General features: G+C 47.9%; 1 protein-coding gene across 10 annotated transcripts in view; it reads left to right on the forward strand.

Moving 5' to 3' along the window:
* The window catches only part of TMOD1 (tropomodulin 1), a 93424-nt gene that overhangs the window by 4674 nt on the left and 71414 nt on the right, over window positions 1–17336 (forward strand). For 5 of the 10 annotated variants that reach the window (XM_086416008.1, XM_086416014.1, XM_086416011.1 and 2 more), the window contains exon 2: window positions 16840–16986. In XM_086416008.1, coding sequence (XP_086272134.1) covers window positions 16867–16986 — 120 coding nt within the window. In that variant the 5' untranslated portion in view covers window positions 16840–16866. Of the gene's footprint in view, window positions 1–9503; window positions 9684–16839; window positions 16987–17336 lie in introns of all 10 variants that reach the window. The other 5 variants (XM_086416015.1, XM_086416007.1, XM_086416013.1 and 2 more) reach the window with 3 other exon arrangements.

The raw sequence follows: 17336 nt of genomic DNA on the forward strand, positions 1-17336 counted from the left end.
CCATGAACTCCAGCATGCTAGGTTTCCCTGTTCTTCACCATCTCCCAGAGTTTGCTCAAACTCATGTCCATTGAGTCGGTGATGCCATTCAGCCATTTCACCCTCTGTCGCCCCCTTCTCCTCTTGCCCACAATCTTTCCCAGCAAACTTGTAATCCTCCATTAAAGTAGAGCTCCTCGTTGCTTCACCTGTGCTCCCACAGCCCCAGCTATGGTGAGTTCTAAGTGTAATCAGCTATTGTCATCCTTATCTCTGACTAGATTGATAGGTCCCTGAAGGCAAGAGTTTATGGCTCATTTATTTCTGCTTCCCCACTGTTGAACTCAGAGCTCAACCCTGGGCAGAGTGCAAGTGTTTCATGTTTTAATCGATAACAGATCACTGAATGAATGAATATGTAAAAGAATAAGCAAATGAAAGCCCTTAACCGTGACAATTACACAACAACAGCTACGGGTTTTCCCATCCCACCACCATGTCGGCTCCCTGAGGGCAGAAACCACACCTGTTCTGCTCCCCACCAACACTGCAACCTCTTTTAGCCTTCTCACAATAAACGGAATGAACCCCCGATCTCACTGGAAGCTCACAGTAATCCTGTAAAGGGAGGAAGGGCTGGTATAATGACCCCTTTTTGTAGACAGCCCAGTGAACCCCAAGAGGAATCATTCCAGGTCATCCAGTGCACGTGTGCTCTCCCTGGAGAAAAACCCAAGTGCTCTCTAGGGTTTAGTAAACTTGAGAAATCGGAGTCCTTGTGTTCTGCACTAGTGAGTCTCTAGCAATAGAATCTCTTAAGATGTTGTTAATGCAGATTCTGCCTCAGTAGGCCCAGGAGGGGGCCTGAGACTCTGAATTTCTAATAAGCTTCTTAAATAATAAGCTTAATGATTCCTAATAAGGGCTAATACACATCTCATAATGTGAGGGTCATCCTGCATACTCTGACCACCAAACCTTGGGCACCAAGCTGCCCATGACTTCTCTCAGTTTTCCCTTGGTGATTGCATTTTTTTGTTGTTCGGTTGCTAAGTTGTGTCTGACTCTTTGCAACCTCATGGACTGCAACATGCCAGACCTCCCTGTCTATCACAATCTTCCAGAGTTCGTTCAAACTCTTGTCCATTGATTCGGTGATACTATTCAACCATCTCATTCTCTGATGCCCTCTTCTCCTCCTGCCCTCAATCTTTCTCAGCATCAGGGTCTTTTCCAATGAGTCAGCCCTTTGCATCCTGTGGCTAAAGTACTGGCGCTTCAGCATCAGTCCTTCCAATGAATATTCAGGACTGATTTCCTTTAGGATTGACTGGTTTGACCTCCTTGCTGTCCAAGGGACTCTCAAGCATCTTCTCCAACACTACAATTCAAAGGCATCAATTCTTGGGTCAAAGGCATCAGCTTTCTGTATGGTCCAACTTGATGGGCCATTGCATTAAGATAGTGTTTTATTAAAATCTACAAATGAATTAATTTAAGCCTTGACTCCAAATCACAAATCCAGGGTTCTTTCTGTTTTGTTTGTTTGGTTGGTTTTGTTTTTGTCACAAAGGGGGCGTGAGCGGCATGACAAGGCCAGGGCGTGTGGTGTGCAGTGGAGCATGTGGGAAGCCCGGCTAATTCGATGTGCAGGGGGCGGAGACTAGCAAGGGGGCAGGGGATTGGGGAAGGGCCTTGCAACGAGGTGGCTGGGGTCATGTGTCCTGAGCACACTGGCAGGGAGAAAGCCCCAGGAATGGCAGGCTGCTGGAAGGGTCAGGCTTGCAGCTGTGGGTTATTTCCACCTTCTACCTTCCTGCCTTCTCCTTTCCTCTTCAGAGAAATTTAGATCCAGAAATGGCTTTTATGTCAAGCTGCCTAGTTCCTGGTCAGCCTAGAATCCCCACTGAGTGCCAGAACTCCAGGTTCCTGTGTCTGATTGAGTTTTTTCAGTGCATATCGCTTACACGTTGGCTCTCTGAACCCAGAGTGAGCACCTGGCCTGTGCAGGGGTGGGAACCCGACTCCTGCCTCAGAACCCTTAAAAGATAAGAAAGAGGGGAACCAGGAAGGCGGACTTCCTCCTCACAAATCCAGGAAGACTTAAAAATCAGACTGAATGGCAGCATTGGGCGCATTTGTTTATTATTTTTCTATTGCATTTCATTAGACAGACCTTTGTTGGCAAAGTAATATCTCTGCTTTTCAATATGCTATCTAGGTTGGTCATAACTTTTCTTCCAAGGAGTAAGTGTCTTTTAATTTCATGGCTTCAGTCACCATCTGCAATGATTTTGGAGCCCAAAAAAATAAAGTCTGACACTGTTTCCACTGTTTCCCCATCTATTTCCCATGAAGTGATGGGACCAGATGCCATGATCTTTGTCTTCTGAATGTTGAGCTTTAAGCCAACTTTTTCACTCTCCACTTTCACTTTCATCAAAAGGCTTTTTAGTTCCTCTTCACTTTCTGCCATAAGGGTGGTGTCATCTGCATATCTGAGGTTATTGATATTTCTCCCAGCAATCTTGATTCCAGCTTGTGCTTCATCCAGCCTAGCGTTTCTCGTGATGTACTCTGCATATAAGTTAAATAAGCAGGGTGACAATATACAGCCTTGACGTACTCCTTTTCCTATTTGGAACCAGTCTATTGTTCCATGTCCAGTTCTAACTGTTGCTTCCTGACCTGCATATAGGTTTCTCAAGAGGCAGGTCAGGTGGTCTGGTATGCCCATCTCTTTCAGAATTTTCCACAGTTTACTGTGATCCACACAGTCAAAGGCTTCAGCATAGTCAGTAAAGCAGAAATTAGACTAGTCCGTCTAGTCAAGGCTATGGTTTTTCCAGTGGTCATGTATGGATGTGAGAGTTGGACTGTGAAGAAAACTGAGTGCCAAAGAATTGATGCTTTTGAACTGTGGTGTTGAAGAAGACTCTTGAGAGTCCTTGGACTGCAAGGAGATCCAACCAGTCCATTCTGAAGGAGATCAGCCCTGGGATTTCTTTGGAAGGACTGATGCTAAAGCTGAAACTCCAGTACTTTGGCCACCTCATGCGAAGAGTTGACTCATTGGAAAAGACTCTGATGCTGGGAGGGATTGGGGGCAGGAGGAGAAGGGGACGACAGAGGATGAGATGGCTGGATGGCATCACTGACTCGATGGACGTGAGTCTGAGTGAACTCCGGGAGTTGGTGATGGACAGGGAGGCCTGGCGTGCTGTGATTCATGGGGTCACAAAGAGTTGGACACGACTGAGCGACTGAACTGAACTGAACTGATTGCATTTCACTTACACCATTAAAAGGCTATGAGATTGCTTAAAATAAACCCACACCAGCCACATAATTGGTAAAAACAGAAGAAAGGAAGAGAGGAGGGAGAGATGGCAGAAAACTTGAAAATGAGGATCATGAAACTCTGAGAATCTGGTGGGAGTCGTGGACCCTTGCTCCAGGAAAATGAATACACCCATGCACACAACAGTTTGCATGTCATTTCTGTGGCTGCATGGGTCACTCTGAAGGCCTTTCAAAATGCACAACACAGAATAAGGGGAGGAGTTATTTCATGTCCTAGCTGAAGATGGACATTCCAGTCAGCTCTGAGATAAATCATGATGGCCAAAGGGGAAAGGGGAGAAGAGATGAATTAGAGGCCACGTCATGTCTGATTGAAAAACACCAGTCCTTCAGGAGAAAGAAATGTTTTCTTAGTCCTGGTTCTCAGAGTCTTGGGAGATAGTTTTGCATAGTGGTTATAAACATACCTTCCTGGATTCAAATCTAAGTTCTGTCAGTTACTGGCTGTGTAAACTTGGGTAACTGTTAACCCCGTGTGCCTCAGTTTCCCTATCTATAATGTAGGGTTACTGTGGGGATCTCAGTTCACACATATATGAAGTGGGGTTGTTGTGATGACTCAGTTATTATAGGTAAAATGCTTAAGCCAGCATCTGGAACATTATTCATATTAGAAAAGTGTGTGCTATTATGAGAAGGCAGCGTGGAGCAGCGGTGATGAGTACAGGTTACCTGTCTGGATTCAAGTCCCGGCTCTGCTATTTATGAGCCTTGTTACCTAGGCCACTGTAGTAGGTTAAATAGTGTCCCCTGAAAAGTCATGTCCACCCAGAACCTCAGAAGGTGACCTTCTTCGGAAATAGAGCCTTTGCATATGTAATGAATTAAGATGAGGTCATGCTGGGTTGGGGAGGGCCCTAAATGCAATGACTGGGGTCTTTATGAGACATAGAGTGGACTGACCCAGGGAAGAAGGCTCTGTGACCATGGAGGCAGAAACTGGAGGGATGCAGGTACAAGCCAGGAAATGCCTAAGGTTGCTGGTCGTCACTGGACGCTAGAGGAGCATGGAGACAGCCAGCCCTGCCCATGTCTCAATTTCCAGTTTCTGGCCTTCTGCACTGCAGCAGGGTGAATTTCTGGAGTTCAAATTCATCCAGTTTGTGGTTATTTGTTATGGCAGCCCCAGGAAACTGCTGCAGTCAGATTACTGCTTTTCCATTTCTTCAACTAAAATGGGAGTTAAAAAGTACCTACTTCACAGACGTATTAGGATTGCATGAGATAATCCACGTAAAGGGTTTGGCACTGTGCCAAGCTTGCGGTACATATAAAATAATGCTTGTAATTAGAAGGTACGTTGGCATAACAGGCAATGGTAGCCTCAAGGATGGTGTTAGTAGCATCCTATTGTACATCTGCACTATAATTCATTTGCCCTATTGATGAATTTTTGTGTGGTTTACAATTTTGGGATAATATAGATAATAACCAGATTCTCTGGTTATTCTGATTCTTCTCTGGCTCACATGGTGAAGAACTGGCCTGCAATACAGGAGACCCGGGTTCAGTCTCTGGGTCAGGAAGATCCTCTGGAGAAGTGAAAGGCAACCCACTCCAGTATTCTTGCCTGGAGAATCCCCATGGACAGAGAAGGTTGGCAGGCTACAGTCCATGAGGTTGCAGAGTCAGACACAACTGAGTGACTGACACTTTCACTTTCAGACAATAACCAGATAATTTGTATGTATATCTTTGTACAATTCAGTGATTAAACTAGAAGAATAAATTCCTAGAAGTGGAATTGCTGTGTTAAAGCATGTGTGCATTTGGGTAGATGTGGCTTAATCTGTCCTGAGAGACAGTGTACCAAAGCATCCTTCTATTCTGTGTGAGAATGTTGATCTCCACATCTTGTGAACACCAGGGATTCTCACTAAATCTAACTCGTCCTTTAGCTATAACTCAGATGGTCCCAAATTATGAAGTCTTCCTTATTTGTCTTACTTTCAACCAGAATTTATGGTCTTCCTTCCCTGTTTCCCTTGGAGTCATCTAAGGGAATGCATCCGTGTGTCCATCCCTCCCTTTCTCCAATCTTCCCTTTCTCTTTCCTCCCCTCTCTCCATTCTTTCCTCCATCCATCCACCCAACACCCAACATTGATGGCACTTCTTATCTTTGTTGATCTGATAGAAGAGAACTGATGTCTCATTTCTCGATTTACTTTTTTCTCTTATGGGTGGATTTCATTCTGTGCTCATAGGTTTATTAGCCATTTCTGTTTCTTTTTATGTGAACTGCCTGTTTTTTCCCTCTTCCCATATTTTTGCTGGGCTCTTCTTTTTTTTCATTTTAGGAACTCTTGTCTATTAAAAAAAGTTAGCCCTTATTCAATGTACAACACATATTTCCCCCCACAGCTTGCCTTTTGGCATTGCCCATGCTACTTTTTCATCTTGACTTTTTAGAAAATACAAAAATGTGCTTCATAAAGCTGTACGTATGTTAACTGCTGCTGTAAGGCAAGGGGACAAAGTTCACAGGTGTGAAATGGACAGTGAGAATAGGAGTGAGTTCGCAAGCTTTTCTACAAGCCAACTTTTAATTCCACCAAGGCTTTTGTTCTGTGGCTGTCAATGCCAGTAATAATGCCCGGCATTCATTCATTCACTTATTCAACAAACCTGATTTCAGCCCCTGAGAGAGGCAGGACTCTATGATGGACTGTGGGAGACAAGGATGTTTCTTCAAGAAGCTTTCAGGCTTGAGGTAGATGGGGTACAATAACATGATGCTTCTGATGGCCCCTTCCCTTAGTGTTAGCTATTTAGCTTGCTAGTACCCTTTTCAGCTGGTGTGGAGAAAGATGTCATGGGCTAGAGTTAGGGCAAGAGGCTGGTGAGAGATTGTGATGGCCTGAGTCAGGGCAGTTTCAGAGAGGTAGGAAGAAGGAACTATAGTGTGGAGTATGGCAGGACTTGCAGGGCAGCTGGACCGGCCAGCTGGGACAGGGCAGTGGGTTCAGCATCTTTTCCTGAAACACTGTTGCTTACAATGACTCATGTGGTGACTCAGACACAGTGATGGCCTCAGGAGGTGCAGAATTAAAACACACACTGGTGCACACACACATACGCGCACTTTTCTAATTTAAACCTGTTGACCATTTAGACGTTTGGACCTTTGAGGCTACATGTGAACTGGGATCTGGCTCATAGCCACTGCAGAGAGTGATGGAGTCAAATGCTGTGTTTTGTTGCCCTGCTTTTTTCAGAAGGCCCCTTGTGAGTAAGAGAATGAGATCAGCAGGAAGAATAAAGCAAACAACCAGAAAACAAGTCTTTCAAAGAGAACTGATCATCTCTGAGTCTCCATGTTCTCTACTCAATGGCCCCAAACATATCTTTCATAATAGAACCAGGTCTTGAGGGGACTTATAATCTCATCTTGTCAATTCCCCAAACCTGCCATCAGTCAAGACGTCAGCCCTCCCTGGAAAACCTCATTTAGGGCTCTCGGCTTTCTGCTCACATGCCTGGCATAACAAGGGCCCACCACCTCTTGAATCAGCCCAGCTCCTCCTCGGGCATTTTTTATTTTTAGACAATTTCTTGTGCTGATCAGAAATCCACGCCCTGGTCACCTCAGTTTTAAATCTGTGTCTTCTGAGTGCTGTGATCCATAGACCATTTTTGTTCCTTCCTCCCCAGGTCAGTCCATTAGAAGTTTGCTGAGTGTGACCATGTTCCCTCTGTCCTTCAGCTGTTCTTCATATGACACCCTGCCCCCTTCTCTGGACTTAGCTAGAAATACTCAAGAGAAAAGGCCCACTTCACAGGAGTGGTCACCCATGTGGCTAATAATCATATGAAATGTGCTCAGCTGACATGCTTCATCATCGGGGAAATGCACAATGAGACACATTACAGCAGTGGGAAATACACCCACCGCTGTAATGGCTAAAATGGAAACTTACTGACAATACCAAGAGTTGCCAAGGATGCGGAACAATGGGGTTGCTCAAACACTGCTGGTGGGGATGTAAAATTATACAATTACTTTGGGAAACTGTTTGACAGTATCTTCTGAAACTAAGCATATGCCTATTCTGTGATCCAGAAATTCTACTCCAGGTACATATTTAGAAATAAGTGACTATTTCTACCAAAAGACATTCATAGCACTACTTATAATTACCAAATACTAGAAATAACTTATATGTCCGTTGACAGTAAATAAATTATATGAGTCAGGTAATGGAATACTATGCATCAATGAAAAAGAATGACCTGCCACTCTAACACACAGCATGAATGAAGCTCATGGATATAATGTTGAGTGAAAGGAGCCAGACACAAGAACATAACCAACGTATGTGTCCATTTATATGATGTTCAAAAATAGTCAAAGCCAGTTTATTAGATGGTGTTAAAAGTTCAAATGCTAGTTACCGTTGAGGGTGATGAACTGGGATGGGGATGAGAAAGCCTTCTGTTGGGCTAGAAATGGTCTGTATCTTCATCTGAGTGGTGTTGGCATAGTTGTATGCATATGGGAAGATTCAGTGAGCTGTGCTCCTAAGACTTACCCACTTGACTGTATATAGCCAATGCCTTATTAAAAAAGAAGAAAAAAGTCACACACTCCCAGTGCAAGAGTTGGGGCCCAGAGCTGAGCTCCAACCTGAAGCTGAGCAAAACCATCATGTGCTTACTTTGTCCACCGTGACTTTATTAATGCAACTGAGGTCACACCGTGGCTCTGGCCCACATTGATTTATGTTGAATGGACAGTCTCTGGAGAACCCCCAAACCTTCCTCATGGTTGCCCAGCCATGACCATCCTTCTAACACTTGTTGGGTAGGCTTACTGGGCTGGAGCTCTGTGGGACTGAGAAAGAAGAAAGAAATCAGTTTGTGCCCTCACCATACAAATGAATCCATGAAGCTCAGAGGTACTGAGCACCATGCCCGAGTCTGCCCAGCCAGTTAGAGGCAGGGCAGCCCAGGACTGCGTGACCCCTAGTCCATGCTTTCACCTGTCATCAGCTCAGCCTCCCCCTGAGGGTGGTGGGTGAAGAGAGGATGTGTGTGACACCACTTCAGGAATTTCTATGTGGGTCTTATCCTCCCGACTTAACTGTAAGCTTCCTGAGGATCAGGACTCTCCTGTTAACTTCTGTCTCTCCCAAGCAGGCCCTCTGTGCCCTGCACAAAGTGGGTGCTCGGTAAACACTCAGCGAATTAGGTTGTGGAAACAGATCCAGAGAGGTAGAGCAACGTGCTTGAGGCCACACAGCAAGCCCGCAGCCACAGTCAGCACTGGTAGTCAAGGCCCCTGACTCCTATCCCAGTGGCCCTCTGCCACTGTGCAATGTCTCTAACTTCCTGTAGACTCCAGGGACTGGAGATTCCAATGGGTTGGAAGATACTAGGGAAGGAAAGGACCCTCCTAGGTGAGCCAAGACTGAATCTAGCCCTGGGGCCTTGGGGGAGGGAGGTGTCCTGGGAAGAGGGCTGGGAACGGGTTGCAGTTTGTACAGCTGTATGGACCCCTGCTCTCAGAAGTACCCTTGCTCAGCAGTCATTTTCTTGAAATTCTTTATTTTACTTTTGGATGTATATTTTTAAGTGAAGTCCTGTGGACAATGGAGCACACACTGGGGCTTTGAGTCTGAGCTCACATGAGGTCCCGTCTCCTGCTGCCTATCTGCTTCCTGGGGACGGGTTCTTAGACTCCAGCTGCCTGGCCTCCTGACACCCCCAGATCCAAACAGCCTCCTCCTTCCCACCCCTACCCAGCTGCTACCAGGGCTCTTGCCCCCAGTGCATTCAGCTGGCAGCTCTGTAAGACAGCCTCTCGTCATCCCTGGATCCAGGCATTTGGTGTCCTGGTGCAGAAGTTGGGGTACCATGGGGATCACCCATCTCTGGGTATTGGACAATGGCCCCACTGGAAGGGGAGATACCTGGCCCAACTGGCAGGTGCCCTACCAGGGCAGAGTGTGTGTGTCCCACCTGGGCCAGGGCAGGGAAGTTGGCAGCCAGAGGGCTTGGCCTGCATGCACAGAGTCACAGCACCCAGGCGCCTGTGTGCATCACGATACTCAATCATAAATGTTAAGGACAGTGTGACGGATCAGGACAGAGACCATGAGAGAAAGGGAAAAATTTATGTCTTGGTACTTTTAATGGCAGTTTTTTCCTGTTTGAACTCAGGATGCCGCAGTCCTGTTTTGCGCTGGACTCAGTGGATTCTGTAGCCAGCCCTGGCTGGGAGAGTCCCTCCTCAGGGCGAGGTGAGCACTCAGGCTGTCACGCAGGAGATTTGGCTCTCTCGGTCTAGCGCTCTCCTTCTCCTGTCTCTCTGGACCCAATCACAGGTGACACCACACCGAGGTACTCGTGTCTTGCCTTGCAAGGGGACATGAAACTGCGGGCATGGGAGTGGTGTTTTGGTTTGGTTGTGTTGATCTGCAAAGTTAATCTGCACTTTGGAATTGTTTTGCTGTAATTGTTGCCTCATGTTTTATGATGCTGTTCCAAAATGTAGACATTGAGGAAGGCAAGCCCTGCCGCAGCCCTCCAATACCCGCTTGTCTACATCTTCCACAGCCTACCCCGCCCTGTCCAGTCAAGGGACAGTTGACTTTCTTCCCTTTGCAGTCACTGGCCTGGGCTAGAATTCAGGTGTCCCCCCAGCTCCAGGCGTCTGTATCCCTGATTGACCTGCAATAACGGCGTCTGCAGTCTGAGCTGTGCACAAGATGCTGGTCAGGTGGGGCGCCACGCCTGCCCAGTCCAGCCTGCAGGCTGGAGGGTGTGGGGGCCAAGGTCTCCTCCACTGGGCATGGAAGCACAGCAGAGAGGCCTCGGCTCTCCAGTACGGAGGTGGAGAGAGGGCATCCATGCTGAGGGCACCCAGGATGTCAGGGTGCTCAGGGAGGGGAGGTGGGTACAGTTGGAAGGGGAGGGCCTTGTGGGGATTGGAAGCTGGGGCAGCACAGAGCCCACCGGGTCTCCGAGTGCCTCAGGCCCCAGGCTGGGGAGTTGGCCTTCCATCTGTCATAATGGGGACTGTTCAAGACAGCTTCAACCCAGGAGCAGCATCAGAACTGACTTTCACAAGCATCGTTTGGAGGCTGAGGGACATGTGGACAGAAGGTAGGAGAACTGAGGCAGGGAGCCGGCTGTGATAACACAGATCCAAAATAGGCAATCGCCATGACGAGGGAGAGGAGGGACAGACACGCAGAAGGATAGAGAGACGGGAGTCCGGCCACTAAAGGACAGTAGCACGTGATTCCGCACGGAGAGTCTCTTAGAGTAGTCAGATTGGTAGAGGCTGAAAGCAAAACAGTGGCTTCAGAGGCTGGGGGAGGGGAGCGGGGCTTAGGGCTTCAAGGCGGACAGAGTTTCCACTGGGGAAGATGAAAACGTTCTGGAGATGGGTGGTGGTGACGGTTGTACAACAGCGTGAATGTACTTAATCCTATAGAACTAACTGTACGCTTAAAATTGTTAAATTAATTTTGTATTGTGCATTTTACCACAATCAAATGACAGCAACAACAAAAACTGTAACATTCAAAAGAATAAATGAGCAAGAGGATTGACAGGTGTGGGGACCTACCAGAGCTGGGGGAGGCGAGGGGAGGGTGTCTGGCCTGGGTGGCTGATGGCAGCAGGGTGAGGTGGTGGTGGTGGCAAGCTGGCCACACTCAGGGCTGGGCTCATGGAGCCAGAGGGGCTCCAGGAGATGTGCCCAGCAGAGCCCGGGCTGGAGAGACCATGGGAAGGTCATCAGCTTATCACTGGACACTGACCCCCCACCTCGGAGATAGCCCCCAGGGAGTGTGTGAGATGTAAGCAGAGGACAGTAGCCAGGAGAACAGGCAGGCCAAGAAGAACCTGTCATCAGGGAGCCTGAGAAGGAGTGGGGAGAAAGGAAGGAGGCAGATGGAGACAGTCACATACTTGTTAGGCTGCAAGGAACAGGGACTCAGCCTGAGTGCAGCGAGGGAGCGTGAGGAGGGGCTGGGCCTTGTGTGGATGGTGGCGGGACGAGGGTCTGATGGGAATCCAGCATGAGCGGCAGCCATCCAGGCCCAAGGAGCAGGGATGGTGCTCTTCTGGGGACACCATGTTGCCCATCTCTCAACTCGCTATCTAGATTCTCCCTCAGAGCCTCCAGAAGGAACCAACCCCACCACACCTAGATTCTGGACTTCCAGCTCCTAAGCTGAGAAACAGTGAATTTCTTCTGTTGAGGCCCCTCCATTTGTTGGGGCAGTCTCAGGAACCAGTACAAAATGCCAGGAAATGAAGGAGCTCATTCATCCAACTCTTTTTTTTTTAAATCCAAGCCACCACGTAGGTCATTGACTAGCCAATGGATCGGCTGTCCTTGAACCCAGCATCTACTCTGTCCAGTCATCAGGGGAGGTCAGGGGTCATGTGGTATAAAGCATTGCTGCCCCCAGAGGTGCCCTGGGGAGGAGGGCAGTGGGGAGACTGCTCTCGCAGGAGGGGCAGGGGACCCAGTGGAAGGGAGAGGCGCAGGGATCACGGGCTTAAATCCCGTGTGGCCAAAATGTCTTTCCAAAGAGAAGAAGAGACAAAAACAGAGGAGAGAGGCTGTGAGAAATCAGCTTTGTTTTGTAAATCCACCTCCCTTTTCTGTGGCTGAGATAACAAGATGGTATAACTGGAAAACATTCATTTGAATTTGTGACTCAGCTCTTCCCGACCTCGGGGAAGTATGGTCTATAAATCAAGATGTGGCTCCAGCACCTCCTGCCCAAGTGTCCCCTGGGGCAGATGCTGGAGGAGCCATCAGCAGATGTGACTGTGCCCACCTCCTGGGAAAGATCTGTTGGGACTCCAGGGACCACTTCCAGAGCTTCCATTCCTGAAGCTTCCTGAGGGATGGCCTCAGTGCTTGACCCACTCATTTTTACTGTCCACCCTGCCTACGTTTACTCCCTGGCACAGGTGGTAAATTCTCTTTTTTGCATATTTAGCAGCACTTAAGGTTCCTGCCATTGAGAAGCTGGGAGGCCAGACATGCCACTCATGTAAAAATACACAGGGCTTGGAAGACTAACGTTTTTAAATGTGTTTTAAATTGGTCGAGCTGTCCTTTTCTTTTTCTCACCAGCTCTCGCTCAGGAGCTCATCTGTAAGGCAGGCAGCAGCATCACCCCTTCCTGCCCATCCCTCCCCTCTTGGGTTCCCAGCCCTCCGAGATCTTTCCACTTTAAAGATGGGGAAGTAGAGGACCCGAGAAGAGAGGGACTTGCCCCAAGTTCCCAAGACACTAGATCAAAGCCCAGATGTACTCGTGCCCAACCAACATCATCCCCAGGTGCAGGGCTAGGCACCAGGACCATAAGGATAAGACACAGCTCCTTACCTGGGGGCATGGCAGTCTGATGAGCGTTTAGGGGATGCAGGGGGGAAGGGAGCAGCCCCAGCAGTGGCAGTAGCCATGGGAGCCTCATAATAATGTGTCTGATAGGTGCGGTGCCCATGCTAACCACGCCCCAGCCCCAGGCTTTTGGCCCTTACCTGCTTGCTGCAGGCTCATCATCATAGCACCTGTGGGTACTCCAGGGGCTGCCCTGACTCAGAGCCTGAGTACTGTGATCCCCTCACTGTGCAGATGAAGAAACTCAGTCCAGTGGATATCAACCTTTTATTTTAGTAGGTGAATCTTTTTGTCAAGAGCAATCTTCTATGGAACCCCCAATAAATCAGGTAGTACTGGGGAAGCACCCTTGCTTAGCTTCTCCCACTTAACCCCCTTGCAGGGGTCTGGAGAAACTTCCCGGAACCTGAGGTCTCTCCTGAGCACAGGGCAAACACCACCCCTGGGGGCTAGGTTACAAGCAGAACTTCGTGGTCCATTTATACTCATTTTACAGATGAGCGAACAGAGGCCCAGGGGAGGGGAGGGGTTTATCGAGGGTCACCTCAGCTAGCACTCTGGCAAAGTCCTGTGAATCTCAGGCTGTCCATCTGTGACACCTCTTTTACTAGGAAACAGAGGCTTTTACTAACAGCTATAAAATACCTTCTCTTCCAAGCCATCATTTAAAGCCGAGCTTTCAGTGGGCTCTTGTTAACACGGTGTTTTCACCTCCCTCCAGCCCTGTCTCTCTCTGACCTCCAGCCACACGTCACTGAACACAGGAGAAGAATCTCACTTTAGAGAAACCACCCCTGGGAGCCAAGTGGATGAGTGTGGCTTGAAGCCGACAGCTTCGTAGTTTACCTTAGGAGTTCTCCGTTCCTCTCAGCTTATTTAATGAAATGCCTTGTCACTCTGTTCACAGGACATTTGACATTAGAAAGGGCCTTTTAAATCCTTTGAAATATGATTTTTAAATTCATTGGCACCTCGGAGGGTGTAAGTGGAACAGTAACTTTCCTGTGTGCACTAAGACGGAGCCTTCTCCAGGAACTTTAATGATTGCAGCCCTCAGGAGGGCATCTCGAAAGGTGCCTGCCAGCCAGCCCCACGCCTCCTTTAGCAGGCCCCTGGTTGCCACCTACATGTCTTCTCGCCTCTTCCCAGCTTCTTTCTCCCCCGACTCTTTTGACGTGGATTCCTCTCTCCCCTGTCTGTTCCCTTTCCCAGTTTGTCCCTTCTCCAGGGTCCGTCCATGACTTTTTCTAAGGATGTTAGTGCCAACCATCTAGGAAAATGAGTCAACTGGCTAAGGAGTCAAGCATGGGCAGCTCCCAGGGTCCCAAACCTGTCTCAGCTGGTCCTCTCCCCCAGTCCCTTCTTGTCCCTCATGTGACCCAGAGGTGAAGCCAAGGCTGTGTTTCCCAAACTTTGTTCCATGAGGTTCCGATTCCAGGAGAGGTTTCTCAGAGATGTAGTTTCCTGGCCCAGAGGTCAGGGTTGCTCTGCTCACCCTCACCATCGTGGTGATGGACCTCTGTCGTAGCAAGCACACCGACAGTTTTGAGAAGTCAGGGGGAGTCCAGAGTCCTGTGCAACTGTGTACAACCCAGGATCTGTCTGAGCACCAGAAATGTGTTTTGCAGCCCACCTGAGAGATGCCAGTTTGGAGATGTCTCTGTGATGGTCAGGAAGCATCTGAGCCCTTCACTAGGGTCCTCTTGGCCCCAAGATGGAAATCACAGGGCCTTTCCTGGCTCCCTACTCAGGAAAATCCAAATTAGGTTATTCTCTGAGAGCCTTCAGGAAGGGTTGTTTTTCTTTTTCATCTATACCAGAGCATTGTCAGTTGCTTGTGCTTTCTTTGGAAACAAATAGTCAAGTCAAGAAATGAGTCAAGGGGTGGCGGTGGGCGGGGGGGGGGGGGCGCATTTATGGCCTGAACGCTGCAATCTTGGGGTCTGATCAGAGGGAGACATCAGCTCAAGCTGAGCCATGCTTAGAAAAAGGGATAGCACTGGCCTTTTCTGTATTTGGGAAGCAAATCCTTTCTTATCAAGCCAGCTGTCACACACACGGGCTTCTCCTACAAATAGGCCCACACAGGCACGGGCTTGCACTAATAGCATGGATCTCTGCTTCTTCCTGAAATGGAGGCTTCTTCTGGTAGCTGAGTCAACTTTGGTTGTTGTTTATTTTTAATTACTTTGTTTTAGATTAACAATTACTCCCAGCTTTTTGATTGATAAGTTGGTTCTTTTCCTAGGTTTTGTTTTTCTCTACTCTGGAAAATTCCATCAGTCATTTCACAGATGAGCCATGGTTTTGTTTGTATTTGTTTGCGCTGGGGTCTGAAACCACAAGCTGCTGCAAGAAAGGTGATGCTGATTGTATTAGTTGCTATGGTTGCCATAATAAAGTACCACACACTGATTTAAAAAGCAGAGATTTATTGTCTTAAAGTTCCAGAGGCCAGACGTCCAAGATCAAGGTGTTGGCAGGATTGGTTCCTTCCAAGGGCTGAGGGTCTGTTCCAGGCTTCTCCCCGAGTTCTGGTGGCTTGCTGGAATCTTTGGTATTCCTCGGCTTGTAGAAGCATCACCTCCGTTTCTGCCTTCATCTTCACGTGATGATCTTCCTGTGTGCCTGTTTACATTTCCCTTTTTCATAAGGACACCAGTCCTATTGAGTTAGGGGCCCACCCTTCTCTGGCATGACCTCACTGAACTTTAAGTACATCTGCAACACCCCTGTTTCCAAGTACTGTCACATTCTTACTTGGATCATGGGATTGGGTTACTGAGGTGGGGTGGGGAGGTTAGCATTTCAGCATAAGAATTTGGAGGGGACACAGTTCAACGTTAGGTGAGAGGCTGTGTGGTGCCGTGGAAGCACTGGGGTCCGGTGACAGGGATTCTGAGTCAGGCCTAACTGAGCCATCCCTCAGTTTCTTTGTTGACAAAAGGGTTTTAGTTAAAAGACTCAATTTACAGGGTGTGGCCCCAGGGTTGAATGAATTCTCAAGTGTGAAAGTGTCCTAGTTATGGAAGTAGCAGAGATGGGCTCCAGACACGGGTGTCAGGTACCTCTGTGCCATGGGGAATGAGCAGTAGGTGTCTCTAGCAAGGAGAACAGCTGGGAAGTGGCAGACCTGGACCCCTTTTCCCAGACCGCCTCCCTCCCATTCGTCACTTCCTCTCTGAGCCAGCTCCCTCAGAGGTGAAATGAAAGGTCTGGACGAGGAGGTCTCCTTCTGGCCATGAAGTTAGGGGATTCTGTGAAAAGGTGTGGATGCAGTGGCTAGAACAGTGCGGGCTTGGAACACAGCAGATCTGGTTCAAATGGTGATTCTTTTGCCTCTTGGTAGTGTGATTTGTGAGTCCCTCAACCTCTCTAAACTCAACATCCTCATCTGCAAGATGGGAATGAATGCCTGCCGCAGAGGTTAAATTATTAATAGGATGTCCTTGGGAATTACTTAATCACAGCTTGGTGTATGGTAGTATAAGGTAGCTGTTAGCGTCAGCTGTTCTTCTTGAGGATTGAATGAGATGTTATAGAGGAAGAGCCTGCATACAGCAGGTGCTCAATGAACCACTGATGTTCACCCTGCTTTTAAGATAGGCCTTGGCAGAATGTCCAGCATTCATGTTTTCTGTAAGGGTATATAGTGTGGAGAGTTGTACAGAAAATATTTGAACTACTTGAAGAATGAAACAGTTTTCAGGGACTCATAGGCCATTTATAATCATCTATTACTCATAACGGAGAAGACAATGGCACCCCACTCCAGTACTCTTGCCTGGAGAATCCCATGGACGGAGGAGCCTGGTGGTCTGCAGTCCCTGGGGTCGTTGGGAGTCCAACACGACTGAGCGACTTCACTTTCACTTTTCACTTTCATGCATTGGAGAATGGCCTTGCCAATTACAACAACTACATTTTGTTAAGCCGCATGCCCTCAGGACTTTTACCTTGCATGGTTTATTAGAGAATTAATCCAACTTAATTCAGGATTCCATTATAGTAATTATTATCCTGACAATTCATAAAACATGCCCAGGCCTCCTTGTGAGTGACAAGCATCTGCTTGCTCTGAGAATGAATCCAAGAAGGATCTTTCTAAGATTTTTCTCTTTCCAGTAGGTCAGCTCAGAAAGTTCTTTCACAATGTCGTACAGACGAGAACTAGAGAAATACCGTGACCTGGATGAAGATGAAATCCTTGGAGGCCTAACAGAAGAGGAGCTAAGGACCCTGGAAAATGAGCTGGATGAGCTGGACCCTGATGTGAGTAGGCACTAAAGGGGACACATTTTCACACATGCAGGACGGTGATTCTTAGCGGCTGGGGGAGGGGCGGGCTGACTGCCTGGGGTACCATTTTGCCTTTCCTTCCATGGCAATAGCCTTAGAGTAATCTTGCCTTTGTGGGGGGGTGTGTGCGTGTATGTGTGTTGTGCTAGTCATGATTCTCTAAAGTAATAGAACAAATAGGATATATATATATATATAGATTTAGATATAAAGAAATTTATTGTCATGAGTAATTGGCTTCCATGATGATTGAGGCTGACAAGTTCCAGGATCTGCAGTTCGCAACCTGGAGACCCAGGACATCTGAAAGTGTCATTCTAGCC

This window comes from Bos grunniens, chromosome 8 (assembly GCF_055505025.1).
Source record: "Bos grunniens cultivar Pamir isolate PY7600 chromosome 8, Bosgru_T2T1.0, whole genome shotgun sequence".
NCBI classification, from domain to species: Eukaryota; Metazoa; Chordata; class Mammalia; order Artiodactyla; family Bovidae; genus Bos; species Bos grunniens.